The sequence below is a fragment of the Procambarus clarkii genome, chromosome 83 (genome assembly GCF_040958095.1).
Source record: "Procambarus clarkii isolate CNS0578487 chromosome 83, FALCON_Pclarkii_2.0, whole genome shotgun sequence".
Lineage (NCBI taxonomy): Eukaryota > Metazoa > Arthropoda > Malacostraca > Decapoda > Cambaridae > Procambarus > Procambarus clarkii.
Genome location: NC_091232.1, coordinates 15,493,428 through 15,511,599, shown reverse-complemented (window position 1 = coordinate 15,511,599; position 18,172 = coordinate 15,493,428). Strand labels below are relative to the sequence as shown.

Genomic DNA, 18,172 nt, shown 5'->3' with positions numbered 1-18,172 from the left:
CAGTGACTTTCCCCTGACTCCAGTGACTCCTCCCACCCGACACCAGTTACTCCTCCTCTCCGGACTCCAGTGACTCCTCGCACCCGACTCAAGTGACTCCTCCCACCCGGCTCCTCCCACCCAACTCTAGTGACTCCTCCCATACTACTCCATTGTCTCCCCTACTCGACTCCAGTGACACCGCCCCCCCAAACTACAGTGACTCCTTCTACAAGACTCCAGTGAATACCCCACACCCGACTCCAGTGACTCTTCCCACCCGACTCCTAGCACCCGACTCCTCGCACCCGATTCCTTCCACGCACCTCCAGTGACTCCCTCACACGACTCCAGTGACCCCTTCCACCCGACTCCAGTGACTTTTCCCACCCGACTCCAATGACTCCTCCCTCCCGACTCCAGTGACCCCTTCTACCCGACTCCAGTGACTTTTCCCACCCGACTCCAATGACTCCTCCCTCCCGACTCCAGTGACTCCTCCCACCCGACTCCAGTGACTCTTCCCACCCGACTCAAGTGATTTCTCCCACCCGACTACAGTGACTCCCTACACCCGACTCCAATGACTCCCTCCACCCAACTCCAGTGACTCCTCCCACCCGACTCCAGTGACTCCTCCCACCCAACTCCAGTGACTCCTCCCACCCGACTCCAATGACTCCCTCCACCCAACTCCAATGACTCCTCCAACCCGCCTCCAGTTACTCCTCCCACCCGACTCCAGTGACTCCTCCCACCCGACTCCAGTGACTCCTCCTATCCGACTCCAGTGCTTCCCCCACTCCGATTCCAGTGACTCCTCCCACCCGACTCCTTCCACCCGACTCCTTCCACCCTACTCCAAGGATTCCATTACAGAGATAATGATATTGTGATATAATGATTTTTTTTTTTTTTTTGAGATATATACAAGAGTTGTTACATTCTTGTACAGCCACTAGTACGCGTAGCGTTTCGGGCAAGTCCTTAATCCTATGGTCCCTGGAATACGATCCCCTGCCGCGAAGAATCGTTTTTTCATCCAAGTACACATTTTACTGTTGCGTTAAACAGAGGCTACAGTTAAGGAATTGCGCCCAGTAAATCCTCCCCGGCCAGGATACGAACCCATGACATAGCGCTCGCGGAACGCCAGGCGAGTGTCTTACCACTACACCACGGAGACTGACACCATTTAATTACAGAGATATTGTGATTATGTGTTAATGCATTGTTTACATCATGTGTTGTAAAATATCAGCAATTTTATCTGTATCTGATAAGTATCTGCACAAGACGGGCAAGGGGTCCACTTCCACCAACAGGATGAGTATATTGGGTCCACAACTGCCCACAGGATGGGTATGGGATTTATAATTATAATAAGCACTATTAGTTTATTAGGTTTATTATTATTTATAAAGTTTTTTGTTACTACTTCAAAGCTGCCCGAAACGCTTTGCGTAATAGTGGCTTTAGGCATTGTATGTACTAGCTCTATCTATAAATCCATAAACTTTTGTATCTTACTTTGTATGTATGTACCTTACCTGAATAAAAAAAGGGTCCACGTAAATGATTTACAGTCTCCGTGGTGTAGTGGTAAGACACTCGCCTGGCGTTCCGCGAGCGCTATGTCATGGGTTCGTATCCTGGCCGGGGAGGATTTACTGGGCGCAATTCCTTAACTGTAGCCTCTGTTTAACGCAAAAGTAAAATGTGTACTTGGTTGTAACAACGATTCTTCGCGGCAGGGGATCGTATTCCAGGGACCTGCCCGAAACGCTACGCGTACTAGAGGCTGTACAAGAATGTAACAACTCTTGTATATATCTCAAAACAAAAAAAAAAATTATTTATTAATACTTAATTATTATAATTAAATACCTAATTTCATCTTAATAGTTTCCTAATCTGTGCTTTAAAATTTCTCTGTATTTAGTGTTACCTAATCTCCCAATCTTTATGTACTTAATCCAATCAACTTTACCATTATGATCATTGTTGTTTTCTTATATGTGCTAGCATTATGCTGAATTGTGCCTATTAATCTTTGTTAAATTACCATTCAAGCTGTCAACGCAGTCCATCTGAGCAACCTATGTGGTTTAATATACATACAAATCTCTCTCATCTCATTTTATTCTTCCAATGTACCTGTTATCATTTTATAAATTTTGCTAATATTTACGTACATAAAATTTTCTGTTGGATTAAGGACCTGCCCAAAACGCTGTGCGAACTAGTGGCTTTACAAGAATGTTATCACTATGCTATGTATCCTCACAATCCCAATTGTCAGGATATGGGTATGTGGCCCAATTCTTGTATATATGTAAATAAATAAATAGTTATTACATAAAATAATGGTGCGTCCCAAATCAACATTATATACAATAGTGTATGCTTTAAAAAGAAAAAAGAGAATGGATTGCAGGAACGTCAATAGAAAACGATGTTAAATTGGAAAGTCTATGGGATACTCTAAAATCAAACCAAAATCGAAATCAAAATCAAAATGTTTATTCTGGTAGAAGTACATACATAGAAGACGAGTTACAAATATAATGTTGGATATATTGATAAAGTTAGTACATATAATCCCTAAAGCCTCTAATACCCACAGCGTTTCGGGCAAGGTGTGGGGAGAAAATCCCCTTAGACTAAAAATTAATTCTGGAATTAAGTATAAATTGTATGACTAACCATCCTGTGTGATGGGGATTTTTTAGCATCACCTAGTTAGCTTTTTTGACACACTATTGTCAGCTTAGTGGCCAAATACTCCACTTCATATAGTCTAGGGTAGCTGCACTAATGCAGAGTCTCCGTGGTGTAGTGGTAAGACACTCGCCTGGCGTTCCGCGAGCGCTATGTCATGGGTTCGTATCCTGGCCGGGGAGGATTTACTGGGCGCAATTCCTTAACTGTAGCCTCTGTTTAACGCAACAGTAAAATGTGTACTGTTACGGTGCCCTCTCCTATTTCTTTCGTTTGCCGGCTTAAAGAGTCATATCAGCTCTCCCTACTGATTCTCTGAGGTTCAGGGAGTCTAATGATATATGTGGCGACCAAACCGGCTGCCATTTTATGGAAGGAGGTTATATTATAAGTTGTAAATAAAGGAAAATTGGCGCCCTGTTATAAAATGAAACAGTATCCCCTACGGCAGATATGACCTTTTGGAAGGGAGACAAGCCGATCGCGGATTGGCCGACGTAGGTCGCGGGCGACAAATCAGGGCCCGCCATGACGTCACCGAGTGCCCCGGGCGGCGCCAACGTCAGAGTTGTACTGACCGTGGAAGCGACAGGACGCGCCTCGGTCTGCTCTCAGGGATTGGAGGCTCTGCAAGCCTTGTTCAGTGGATAGAGCTGGCTGTCGCAGCCACCATAGTTATTGGAGACCCTGCGCTTCTGGGAAGCCAAAGAGGAACCAAGTTCAGTGAGCAGAGAAGTGCCCAAACTTGGAAAATAGTCGGCGACGACGCTGGGCGGCGCCGCTGGCTGGACGTTGAGGTCTGGAAGGTGGGCGAGCAAGCTAGCTGTGACTGGGGTCACATCCACTGAGAATCTTGGAAGGACGACACCGTGCCTAGGACAAGGAGCGACGCCCTGTGGGAGAGGCGAGTGTGGGGAAAGATAGTGATTAGCTCAGCGCCCATCGATGAACCAGGATTGGGGCAGCTGAATCTCAGGGATTGGAACGGCGACGACGCGAAGGCTTCACGACACCTGAGGACCTGTGGAACGCCCTGGATCGTCGAGGATCGACCCAAGGAAGCGTGGGAACCTCACACCATCGAGGGACAGGCGTCGTGAGCCAGGAGTGTAAGGTAGATCATTTTTCCCTCCCATTACCCCTTGTATGAATAGGCTAGTTAGGCCACAATATTTACTCGTGTATGTGGCAGCAAGACTTTATTACTTTAATAGTAGAGTAGGCTGCAAGGCAGCTTGTGTCCAGGACTGTCAGAGAGGACAGTGTGTATGGATGGCAGGACAGTGAAGAAGAGGTGCCGACGTGGTGAAGAGGCCCTCCTGTGAGAGTGTGAGACTCCTGTCTTCCTGCCCAGTTGAAGGAGAGTTGGAGGTCGTGGAAGAAGAGGCTGACGATCTCCAGACTCATTATCCATATTCCATATTCATGTATTACTTGTGATTGTGTGTGTGTTCATGTAATTTGCGTCAGTAAATCCACACATTTTATTACTGTGTTTGAGTGTGCCTCCATTTGTGATATTTCTCTATGAGCATACATTTCTGGCTACAAACGATATATGATACACCCACTGAACTGCATTGCTGGGGTGCAGATATAATAACCCAGCTGGCGACCTTGCTAAGAGGAAGATAGAGAAGACAGGCGGGAAAGGAGTTCCTGCAACCTTTTTTTGTCTGGCAGGCAAGACTCAGGGAGGTTATGGTTATAGGTAAGCCTGAGTCTTCCTTCACTCCCCCACGGGTCTAGGCCGGAACTGTTAACAGCAGTTTCCCCGTGGTTGACTGAAGGGCTTCCAGGGTGAATCAGTGGCACCCCTTTGTGGTGGAAGCAAAGACCTGCGGAGGTGGGCATTGTTGGTCCTATCTTGTGTGACCAAGGAGACTCCGGTGAATCCAGGGAGTCGGAGGGGCTGAGTATTTGGGCCCTTTGAGCCCCTAGCAGCCGAGTGTTAGCAGAGCCCCGGACCGCCCACCCCCACGTGACAAGAGAACTGGCGACCTTGCCAGGATTCGAACCCCAGTAGCCAAGAACTGGGAACCTCGCCAGGAAGCGTGGAGCAAGCTACAGTGTGGACCAAATTTCAAGACAAGTGTTGCCAGGGTACTAATACAGTGTGGCCAGTGAATTCGGTGGTACTGTTACTCAACCGGCTAAGGGACTGAAACGGTGAAATTAGTGCCTACTAACTTGTCTGTGCTGTCGTGTATGCTCAATGATATAGAGATGGAGGAGGACAAAGTAAAGAAATTTATTGACACAAGGGACGAGAGAATTTTGGAAGAGTGTACCAAGGCCCAGCTCCAACAAGTGGCAAACCACTTTGGGATCAGGTTGAGGACGACTAAGGTAGCGGAGCGAAGGATAGAGATCATGGCACAGCTCACAGCTCGAGAGGAAGCGACGGGAGAGGAGCCATCTCAAGAGGAGCTGTCCCGAGGAGAGCCGTCGCAAGGTGAACCGTCCCGACTAGGGCCTCCCCAAGCGCCTACCAGTGTGGAGAGAATTCACAGTGAACATGGGAGCAGTGGAAGGTCCAGCTGTAGTAAGAGGAGCCTGCAACTGGAAATAATGAAGATGCAACTGGAAGCCCAGCTGCGACGAGAGGAGAGAGAAGCGCAAATGCAGCGAGAGGAACGTGCGGCTGAGCTGCAGCGAGAGGAACGTGCGGCTGAGCTGCAGCGAGAGGAACGTGCGGCTGAGCTGCAGCGAGAGGAACGTGCAGCTGAGCTGCAGCGAGAGGAACGTGCAGCTGAGCTGCAGCGAGGTGAGCGAGAAGCACGGCTGCAGCTGCAGCGAGAGGAGCGAGAAGCTCGGCTGCAGCGAGAAGAAGGAGAGAGACAACTGCGACTGGAGGAGATAAAGGCAAAGAAAGAAGTCGAATTGCGTCGCGTTGAACGTGGTCTGCCCTCACTACCTGCACGGCGGGATGACCTCAAGGTAAGGGAACGTGACTTACCTACGTTCGAACCACAAGAAGCTGAGGCGTTCTTCGAACACTTTGAACGGATAGCGACTCTGAAGGAGTGGCCGGAAGATGATTGGGCTGCTCTGGTCCAGGGCAGGTTGACTGGTGAGGCCCGGGAAGCCTATAACATGCTGGACCTAGAGGAGTGTACTAGTTATGACGCGATTAAGAATGCGGTTCTCCACTCATTCCGGCTGACTCCGGAGATGTACCGGAAGCGGTTCAGAGAGTGTACAAGAGCGTCGGGAAAGACTTACGCCGAGACCGCCAGGGATATGGAACGGAAATTCCTACGATGGTTGAAGGCGGAGGAAGCGGAGTCGGTGGATGATATCAAACGACTGATAGTGATGGAGAAGTTTATGTCAGTGCTCCATCCTGAGTTGCGAGTGAGGGTGAGAGAAGCAGGTATTAAGGACCTGAAGGCTGCAGCGGACCGAGCCGACATGCTGGAGGAGGCACTACATATCAGGAGGGAGGGGCCGCCCAGACACTCGCCTTACCCCAGGTCGGGAGGGAACTTTAGGAGTTCAGGAGGAGCGAGGACGAGTGGGGACTCTCCCAAGAGTAGTGTGCCCGATGAAGTAACGTGGTTCAAGAGCTCAAGAGACGCGGGGAGGAAGCCCCAAGCTGTGAGCAGTGGACCTAACTCGGGAACAAGTGCTGCAGTCCCGGATACGACGACAGGGAGTCCAAGGAGGACCCAAGGGACGTCTGCAAGTGGTACCGCCAGAGTGACTGGCGAGTGGTCACCCAGGGGAGGTGGCCGATGCTACAACTGTGGTGTGAGAGGACATTATGCCCGCGAGTGTGAGGAGCACCAAAGGAATGTAGGATTAATGTTGGAAGAGGAGAGAGTGTTTGTTCACACCCCATATTATAGTGGACCCAACGTGAATGGTTGGGAAATGAAGTTGGGTGAACATCCCTTCGTTTTCGAGGCCAACGTGAAGTTCGGAAAGTCAGACCCAGTGGAGGTTGCCGTGCTTCGAGATACGGGTGCTGACATAAGTATGGTGACCAGGAGTATTCTCCCCAAGGAATTTAATGATTCACCTGTGGGAGTGGTGAGGATACGCAGTGTGGGGGAGGAATACAGGTTGCCACTTCACGAAGTACAGCTGATTGCCGACTGCGGAGTCGAGAAAGCTATAGTAGCTGTAGCCCCTAAGTTACCCCTAGAGCATGTACAGATGGTGCTGGGTAATGACCTCGGAGGAGGCAGGATACAACCCGATTGGGCCAAGAGTGCCTATGTTGCAAGCAGCGGTACAACCCTGCCAGGTGAGGTATCGGTCGCTCCAAATAATAGTGAGGAAGCCGACTTCGCCAGGGGAAACGTCGCCAGAGACGACGACAACGAGGGCGAGAGTGCAGAGAGGTCGTCGGAGGTTGTGGAAAACCCCGACGGGGACCTCCGACTAAGCCTGATGATGCGTGTGGAGGAGTGGCGAGGAGCAGCTGTACAAACGCCTGGGGCGGTGAGGAGGCTGCAGACCGCACTCCCTCCATACAGAAACGTGAATAAAGTAAGCTCAGTGGATGAGCGAACGGCAGTGAGGGGCAGAGTGGAGGAGCCACGACGCAAGGCACCCTATGCCGGGCAGATGAATAGTGGTAGGTGCAAGATGAACCACCGTGGTGAGGTGAGCCACAGGGAGGTGGAAGAGCCCAACCACGAACCGAAGAAGACGTCTGCAGGGAAGAGAATCTCATGGAGGAGTGAAGATGTTCGTCGGGAACGAAGGAGCGAGTGGTATAGGAAAGGCAATACGAAGAAAGCAGGGAATAGGTACACCCAGGGTAGGCGCCAGCCTAACCAGAGGGGCATTGGGCCATCGCAAAAGCCTAGTGTGGAAGAGAGGAAGCTGCTGGATAGAGTACAGGTTACGAGTGCCACTGTGAGGAGACAACGCACCTACGGGAGAAGAGGAACCGAGAAGAGAGAAGATTGGCGAAGAGGAGATCATGGGAGGAAACATGGAGTACCTGTAGGACGCAATGGAAATGCAAGACTATCTCGGAGTGCACGACGCGGTGGAGGCGGTGCATGCACTGAATCTTACAGTGGTAACGAGCCGTGGGAGTACACTCGTAGCCACGGAGAGAGGATTTCTTGTAGGTGTTCAGGGAACACCCATCACACCCGGTACTATGCGAGGTGGAGATACAATGAGGCAAGTGACTGGCAAGGTGGTACGAGCCACGTCACCAACTGGAGGAGTGACACTTCAGGAACGGAGGGAGCAAGAGTATAGATTGCCCTCTTGAGTGCTGCTCTTCCGATATGACACTTATTTTAACGGGGAGGGGTATGTTACGGTGCCCTCTCCTATTTCTTTCGTTTGCCGGCTTAAAGAGTCATATCAGCTCTCCCTACTGATTCTCTGAGGTTCAGGGAGTCTAATGATATATGTGGCGACCAAACCGGCTGCCATTTTATGGAAGGAGGTTATATTATAAGTTGTAAATAAAGGAAAATTGGCGCCCTGTTATAAAATGAAACAGTATCCCCTACGGCAGATATGACCTTTTGGAAGGGAGACAAGCCGATCGCGGATTGGCCGACGTAGGTCGCGGGCGACAAATCAGGGCCCGCCATGACGTCACCGAGTGCCCCGGGCGGCGCCAACGTCAGAGTTGTACTGACCGTGGAAGCGACAGGACGCGCCTCGGTCTGCTCTCAGGGATTGGAGGCTCTGCAAGCCTTGTTCAGTGGATAGAGCTGGCTGTCGCAGCCACCATAGTTATTGGAGACCCTGCGCTTCTGGGAAGCCAAAGAGGAACCAAGTTCAGTGAGCAGAGAAGTGCCCAAACTTGGAAAATAGTCGGCGACGACGCTGGGCGGCGCCGCTGGCTGGACGTTGAGGTCTGGAAGGTGGGCGAGCAAGCTAGCTGTGACTGGGGTCACATCCACTGAGAATCTTGGAAGGACGACACCGTGCCTAGGACAAGGAGCGACGCCCTGTGGGAGAGGCGAGTGTGGGGAAAGATAGTGATTAGCTCAGCGCCCATCGATGAACCAGGATTGGGGCAGCTGAATCTCAGGGATTGGAACGGCGACGACGCGAAGGCTTCACGACACCTGAGGACCTGTGGAACGCCCTGGATCGTCGAGGATCGACCCAAGGAAGCGTGGGAACCTCACACCATCGAGGGACAGGCGTCGTGAGCCAGGAGTGTAAGGTAGATCATTTTTCCCTCCCATTACCCCTTGTATGAGTAGGCTAGTTAGGCCACAATATTTACTCGTGTATGTGGCAGCAAGACTTTATTACTTTAATAGTAGAGTAGGCTGCAAGGCAGCTTGTGTCCAGGACTGTCAGAGAAGACAGTGTGTATGGATGGCAGGACAGTGAAGAAGAGGTGCCGACGTGGTGAAGAGGCCCTCCTGTGAGAGTGTGAGACTCCTGTCTTCCTGCCCAGTTGAAGGAGAGTTGGAGGTCGTGGAAGAAGAGGCTGACGATCTCCAGACTCATTATCCATATTCCATATTCATGTATTACTTGTGATTGTGTGTGTGTGTTCATGTAATTTGCGTCAGTAAATCCACACATTTTATTACTGTGTTTGAGTGTGCCTCCATTTGTGATATTTCTCTATGAGCATACATTTCTGGCTACAAACGATATATGATACACCCACTGAACTGCATTGCTGGGGTGCAGATATAATAACCCAGCTGGCGACCTTGCTAAGAGGAAGATAGAGAAGACAGGCGGGAAAGGAGTTCCTGCAACCTTTTTTTGTCTGGCAGGCAAGACTCAGGGAGGTTATGGTTATAGGTAAGCCTGAGTCTTCCTTCACTCCCCCACGGGTCTAGGCCGGAACTGTTAACAGCAGTTTCCCCGTGGTTGACTGAAGGGCTTCCAGGGTGAATCAGTGGCACCCCTTTGTGGTGGAAGCAAAGACCTGCGGAGGTGGGCATTGTTGGTCCTATCTTGTGTGACCAAGGAGACTCCGGTGAATCCAGGGAGTCGGAGGGGCTGAGTATTTGGGCCCTTTGAGCCCCTAGCAGCCGAGTGTTAGCAGAGCCCCGGACCGCCCACCCCCACGTGACAGTACTTGGATGAAAAAACGATTCTTCGCGGCAGGGGATCGTATTCTAGGGACCATAGGATTAAGGACTTGCCCGAAACGCTACGCGTACTAGTGGCTCTACAAGAATGTAACAACTCTTGTATATATCTCAAAAAAAAAAAGATGTACCTAATGTGTTAATAAAAAAAAAAGTATAAATTGTGTTGAAATAAGGACAAAAAGGGGGGGGAGGGGGAACAAGGCAGAAATCAGCAATTATACAACTTGGTCAACAAACAGTATTGTTTGAAAATAGCAAGACATAGGTTGACATTTAGGGGGTAAGGAAGGTTACATGGTGTTTATTAGGAATAGAACTTAGTTTTTCTCTTAAACTGGTTGCGAGAGGTACAGTCTTTGACATGATTGGGGGAGGTCATTCCGCATTCTGGGTCCCTTGATTTGTTGAGCATTTCTAGTTTGATTAAGGCGCGCTCTTGGAATGTCAAATAGGAATTTGTTTCTGGTGTTGTGCCCATGGGTTCTGTTACAACCTTCTAGGAAACTGTTAAGGTCAGGATTGACATTACAGTTCTGAGTCTTAAATATATAGAGTACACATAAGAGGATGTGCAGTGACTTAATACCTAACATGTTCAAAGATTTGAGTAGGGGTACCGAGTGCTGTCTGGGGCCATAGTTAGATATTGTTCTAATAGCAACTTTTTGTTGAGTAATTAGAGGACGTAGGTGATTTTGGGTAGTAGAACCCCAAGCACAAATACCATAATTGAGATAAGGATAGATGAGAGAGTAATGGAGTAATACTACTGTAAACAGGATGGATATAGGGTCCGATACAAGTCACACGATGCTCATGGGATCCACTATACCACCTAAAAGGATATGTATTGGGCCATCTGCCACCTTTTGGACAGGAATGGGGTCCACTATCATCTTTTGAACAGGAATGGGTTCCACTACCACCTTTTGGATAGGTATAGGGTCCACTACAACCTGCAGGATGTGTATGGGGTCTACTACCGCCCACAGAATTATTATTGGGTCCATTCCCGCCCACAGGGTGGGTATAGGGTCCACTACCGCCTACAGGATGGGTATGGGATTACTACCACCAATAGGATAGAAATGGGGTCCATTAGCTACCACCTATAGGATGAGTATGCAAGGGGGGCCCCACTACCACCCACAGGATAGGTATGGGGTCCACTACCACCCCACATGATGGGTATGGGGTCCACTACCACCCACAAGATGGGTATGTGATTCACTACCACCCACAAGATGGGTATGGGGTCCTCTAACCACCCACAGGTTGGGTATGGGGTCCACTACCACCCACATGATGGGAATGGAGTCCACTACCACCCACAAGATGGGTATGGGGGTCCACTACCATCCACAAGATGGGTATAGGGTTCACTACCACCCACATAATGGGTATGGGATCCACTACCACCCACAAGATGGGAATGGGGTCCACTACCACCCACAAAATGGGTATGGGGTCAACTTCCACCCAAATGATGGGTATGGGGTCCACTACTACCCACAAGATGGGTATAAAGTCCACTACCACTCACATGATGGGTATGGGGTTTACTACAACTCTCATGATGGGTATGGTGTCCATTACCACCCACAAGATGGGTATGGGGTCCACTACCACCTACAGGATGGGTATGGGGTCCACTACCACCCACATGATGGGTATGGAGTCCACTACCACCCACATGATGAGCATGGGGTCCACTACCATCCATAAGATGGGTATGGCGTCCATTACCACCCCAGGATGGGTATGGGGTCAACTACCACCCACATGATGGGTATGGGGCCCTTTACAATTACCACCCCACAAGATGGGTATGGGGTCTGCTACCACCCACAAGATGGGTATGGGGTCCGCTACCACCCACATGATGGGTATAGGGTCCACTACTACCCACATGATGGGTTAGGGGTCCATTACCACCCACAAGATGGGTATGGGGTCCGCTACCACCTACAAGATGGGTATGGGGTCCACTACTACCCATACGGTGGGTATGGGGTCCACTACCACCCGCAAGATGGGTATGGGGTCCACTACCACCCACAAGGTGGGTATGGGGTCCGCTACCACCCACATGATGGGTATAGGGTCCACTACTACCCACATGATGGGTATGGGGTCCATTACCACCCACAAGATGGGTATGGGGTCCGCTACCACCTACAAGATGGGTATGGGGTCCACTACTACTCATACGGTGGGTATTGGGTCCACTACCACCCACAAGATGGGTATGGGGTCCACTACCACCCACAAGATGGGTATGGGGTCCACTAACACCCACAAGATGGGTATGGGGTCCACTACCACCCACAAGATGGGTATGGGGTCCACTACCACCCACAAGATGGGTATTGGGTCCACTACCACCCACAAGATGGGTATAGGGTCCACTACCACCCACAAGATGGGTATGGGGTCCACTACCACCCACAAGATGGGTATGGGGTCCACTACCACCCGCAAGATGGGTATGGGGTCCACTACCACCCACAAGATGGGTATGGGGTCCACTACCACCCACAAGATGGGTATGGGGTCTGCTACCACCCACAAGATGGGTATGGGGTCCACTACCACCCATAAGATGGGTATGGGGTCCACTACCACCCACAAGATGGGTATGGGGTCTGCTACCACCCACAAGATGGGTATGGGGTCTGCTACCACCCACATGATGGGTATGGAGTCCACTACCACCCACAAGATGGGTATGGGGTCTGCTACCACCCACATGATGCGTATAGGGTCCATTACCACCCACAAGATGGGTATGGGGTCCACTACCACCCACAAGATGGGTATGGGGTCTGCTACCACCCACAAGATGGGTATGGGGTCTGCTACCACCCACAAGATGGGTATGGGGTCCACTACCACCCACAAGATGGGTATGGGGTCCACTACCACCCACAAGATGGGTATGGGGTCCACTACCACCCACATGATGGGTATGGGGCCCTTTACAATTACCACCCCACAAGATGGGTATGGGGTCTGCTACCACCCACAAGATGGGTATGGGGTCCACTACCACCCACATGATGGGTATGGAGTCCACTACCACCCACAAGATGGGTATGGGGTCTGCTACCACCCACATGATGCGTATAGGGTCCATTACCACCCACAAGATGGGTATGGGGGCCACTATCACCCACAAGATGGGTATGGGGTCCACTACCACCCACAAGATGGGTATGGGGTCTGCTACCACCCACAAGATGGGTATGGGGTCCACTACCACCCACAAGATGGGTATGGGGTCTGCTACCACCCACAAGATGGGTATGGGGTCCACTACCACCCACAAGATGGGTATGGGGTCCACTACCACCCACAAGATGGGTATGGGGTCCACTACCACTCACATTTATTTATTTATTTATATATATATACATACAAGAAGGTACATTGGGATTGTGAGGATACATAGCATAATAATTACATTCTTGTAAAGCCACTAGTACGCGCAGCGTTTCGGGCAGGTCCTTAATCTAAGAAAATTTTTAGTAGGTAGATACTAGCAAAATTTTTTAAAATGATAACAGGTACATAGCAAGAAAAAAATAAAAGATGAGAGAAATTTGTAGGTATATTAAAGCACATTGGTAGCTCAGATTGATTGCAATGACAGCTTGAAAGGTAGTTTAACGAAAATTAGTAGGCACAATACAGCATATGGCTAGCACATAAAAGAACACAGCAATGAACACATGATGGGTATGGGGTCCACTACCATCCACAAGATGGGTATGGGGTCCGCTACCACCCACATGATGGGTATAGGGTCCACTACTACCCACATGATGGGTTAGGGGTCCATTACCACCCACAAGATGGGTATGGGGTGCGCTACCACCCACATGATGGGTATGGGGTCCACTACTACTCATACGGTGGGTATTGGGTCCACTACCACCCACATGATGGGTATGGGGTCCACTACTACCCACATGATGGGTATGGGGTCCATTACCACCCACAAGATGGGTATGGGGTCCGCTACCACCTACAAGATGGGTATGGGGTCCACTACTACTCATACGGTGGGTATTGGGTCCACTACCACCCACAAGATGGGTATGGGGTCCACTACCACCCACAAGATGGGTATGGGGTCCACTACCACCCACAAGATGGGTATGGGGTCCACTACCACCCACAAGATGGGTATGGGGTCCACTACCACCCACAAGATGGGTATTGGGTCCACTACCACCCACAAGATGGGTATGGGGTTCACTACCACCCACAAGATGGGTATGGGGTCCACTACCACCCACAAGATGGGTATGGGGTCCACTACCACCCGCAAGATGGGTATGGGGTCCACTACCGCAAAATAAACAATTGGAACAGACAAATATTGACTGGAGACACAGATGTACTAGCTTAAGGCTTCAGAGTCCATTAACAATGCTGGAATATTGTAACAAAAAAGTCTATATAGTCGCTAATATTAATGTGAAAATATTTAAGTGAATAAATTAATGATTAATTGATAATTAACAAGGTTATCAATTTATGAAACAGATTGACAAATTTTAAGTTCTAAAGTTTATACAATATTATGAAATTGAGAGTCTATGTAATAACATAAATTGGTAAATCATAAATATTGTAAGTTAAGAATCTGATGCGTGCGTGAGCGTGTGTGTGTGTGTGTGTGTTTTTCCCTTGGTAAGGGAGAATGGAAGGTAACCCAATACGTTCTGTGGTCAACGTGGGTGGTGGGACGGTCTAAACCACCCTCCAACATCTGGGCAAAATACCTGCAAACTCCACAACAACACTCCCCCAGCCTACATCTGATGCTTGTAGATGCGTCATTTTTTTTAGATTGTACCCCGAGGAGCGAGTTTATTGGGCAGCGCCACTCATCTAGTGAGTGGACATATCGCAATAGCAGTATGGACAACACTCCCCAAAAGGAAGAAATCCCGCTGGGTTGTTCATCCTGTCACTTGTACCCGGACACAGTTGGGACTTGCTTAACTGTCTCAAGTGAACAGCTCCTCAAACAAGAAGATTTACATCTGCAAGCCTTTAAAAGCTTACGCTATCTTGCGGGTGTAAAATGGGGAAATCTTTTAAGAAACGCTCTGCGTGCTAGTGGCTTTACAAGAATGTTAATTCACCTTATTTTCTATATCCTCTGTTAACCCCCAACGTAACTTCTTGTATATAGATAAATAAATAAATAATAATAAATAAATAAATAAAGAAGAACAGTATCAATAATTGACAAATTGTTTTCCTAATTCAAACAATGTGGGGTTTATTATTTTAAACATATTTCTAATGTCTCTCAGATGTTCACATTCACATAGATAGTGGTCAAGGCGGTGTCCATCACTCTCATCACAGATTCTGCAACTTCGCTGATCAACTGTTGTTTCCATTCCGTATCTCCATGGATATTTGTATCCAAGACAGATTCTCGCTATTACTGATTCTCTCTCGCGTCCTCCTCCTCTTCGTCCATAATGATTGGGATTACCAGCTGCAACCATGTTGTACCATCTTACAGATTTACTGGTTTGTGCTTCTATCTAGATGCCTCATCTAACCTCACTTATGTCATACATTAACCTACAGTTCCTGTGATATTTAAACTCCTCATCACAGTGCACCAATATAAATTGTAGTGGATTTTGTTCCGAAATAGCAATATGCTGACTGGACGTGTATGTATGTATGTATGTATGTATGTATGTATGTATGTATGTATGTATGTATGTATGTATGTATGTATGTATGTATGTATGTGTGTGTATATGTATTCCCAATCACGTTAAAGATTGCCTCTTTATCATCCAGTTTAAGAGAAAAACAACTAAGTACTACATAATCAACTTCTTGTAACCTACCTTATCTCCTAAACAGTTCAGTTCATGCTGTTTATCGCAGTTAGTCTTAAGTCTTAGTTTTTAAGGTTTTTCCCAGATCTTCCCCAAAACGCTGTGCGAATTAGTGCTTTAGGCATAGTATATACTTGTTTTATCCTGAAATCCAACAGTCTACTTATAACTCCGAACCACTCCCAACAACGCCACCACTTCCAATATCAACACCCCGAAGGAAGTAGTGGAATATATATCTATCATTGAGCTGTAATTGACCCCACACCCAACTTGTAGGTAGTAGTGGACCCCCATACCCAACTTGTAGGTAGTAGAAGACCCCATACTCATCCTATGGGCGTCAGTGGACTCCATACCCATTTTGTGGGTGGTAGTGGACCCTATACTTATTCTGTGGGTGGTAGAGGACCCTATACCCATACTGGGGGTGGTAGTGGACCTCATACCCATCGTATGGGTGGTAATGTACCCCATACCCATCTTGTAGGTGCTAGTGGACCCCATACCCATCCTGCGGGTAATAGTGAGCCCCATATTCATCTTCTGGGTGGTACTGGACCCCATACCCCATCCTGTGTGTAGTAGTGAACCCCATACCCCTCCTGTGGGTGGTAGTGAACCCCATACCCATCTTGTAGGTGATAATGGAACCCATACTTATCCTGTGGGTGGTAGTGGATCCCATTCCCATCGTGTGGGTGGTAGTGAATCCCATACCCATCTTGTAGGTGCTATTGGACCCCATACCCATCCTGCGAATGGTAGTGGGCCCCATATCCATCTTGTGGGTGGTACTATACCCCATACACCATCCTGTATGTGGTAGTGAACCCCATACTCCTACTGTGGGTGGTAGTAGACCCCATACCCATCCAGTGGGTGGTAGTAGGCGTCCCGTGTATACCCATCCTATGGGGGGGGGTAGCTAATGGACCCAATACCCATCCTGTGGGTGGTAGTGATCCCATACCCATACTGTAGGCGGTAGTGGACCCCATACCCATCCTGAGTGAGGACATAGATCCTATCTTGTGGGCGGTAATGGACCCCAAAATAATTCTGTGGGCGGTAGTGGGCCCCATACACGTCCTGCGGGTTGTAGTGGATCCCGTACCTATCCAAAAGGTGGCAGATGGCCCAATACCTATCCTTTTAGGAGGTATACTGGATCCCATGAGCATCGTGTGACTCGTTTTGGACCCTATATCCATCCTGTTTGCAGTAGTATTACTCTATTACTCTCTCATCTATCCCAATCTCAATTATGGTATTTGTGCTTCGGGTTCTACTACACAAAATCATCTACGTCCTCTAATTACTCAACACAAAGCTGCTATTAGAACAATATCTAACTATGGCCCCAGACAGCACTCAGTACCCTTACTCAAATCTTTGAACATGTTAGGTATTAAGTCACTGCACATCCTCTCATGTGTACTCTATATATTTAAGACTCAGAACTGTAATGTCAATCCTGACCTTAACAGTTTCCTAGGAGGTTGTAACAGAACCCATGGGCACAACACCAGAAACTAATTCCTATTTGATATTCCATGAGCGAACCTTAATCAAACTAGAAATACTCAACAAATCAAGGGACCCAAAATGTGGAATGACCTCCCCCAATCATGACAACGGCTGTACCTGTCTCAACCAGTTTAAGAGAAAAACTAAGTACTATTCCTAATATATTCGGCCAGTCAGTTTGAGTACTCGGTCAATCAGCTTGAGTACTCGGCCAGTCAGCTTGAGTACTCGGACAGTCAGCTTGAGTTCTCGGCCAGTCAGCTCCAGTACTCTGCCAGTCAGCTTGAGTACTCGGTCAGTCAGCTCGAATACTCGGTCAGTCAGCATTAGTACTTGGCCAGTCAGCTTGAGTACTCGCGGCCATTCAGCTTGAGTACTCGACTAGTTTGTTTAAGTACTCGGCCAGTCAGCTTGAGTACTCGGCCAGTCAGCTTGAGTACTCGGGCAGTCAGTTTGAGTACTCGGTCAGTCAGTTTGAGTTCTCGGCCAGTCAGCTCGAGTACTCGGCCAGTCAGTTCGAGTACTCGGACAGTCAGCTTGAGTACTCGGCCGGTCAGTTTGAGTACATTTCCAGACAGCTCGCTTACTCGGCCAGTCAACTTGAGTACTCGGCCAGTCAGCTTGAGTACTCGGCCAGTCAGCTCGAGTACTCAGCCAGTCAGCTCCAGTACTCTGCCAGTCAGCTTGATTAATCGGCCAGACAGCTTGAGTACTCGGCCTGTCAGCTCGAGTACTCAGCCAGTCAGCTCGAGTACTCGGCCAGTCAGCTTGAGTACTCGGACAGTCAGCTTGAGTACTCGGCCATTCAGCTTGAGTACTCAGCCAGTCAGCTCCAGTACTCTGCCAATCAGCTTGATTAATCGGCCAGACAGCTTGAGTAATCGGCCTGTCAGCTTAAGTACCCGGCCAGCTAGCTTGAATTCTCGGCCAGTCAGCTTGAGTATCCGGCCAATCAGCTCGAATACTCGGCCAGTCAGCATTAGTATTAGGCCCTTGCCCTCATGTCCTAGTTAC

General features: G+C 49.0%; 1 protein-coding gene across 1 annotated transcript in view; it reads left to right on the top strand.

The window, feature by feature from the left end:
* LOC123768833 (collagen alpha chain-like) overlaps nucleotides 1-17,850 on the top strand; it is a 28,492-nt gene extending 10,642 nt beyond the window's left edge. The window contains exon 3 of the mRNA XM_069316449.1: nucleotides 17,527-17,850. Within this exon, the coding sequence (XP_069172550.1) occupies nucleotides 17,527-17,850 (324 nt within the window). The remainder of the gene's footprint in view (nucleotides 1-17,526) is intronic.
* The last annotated feature ends 322 nt before the right edge of the window (nucleotides 17,851-18,172 follow it).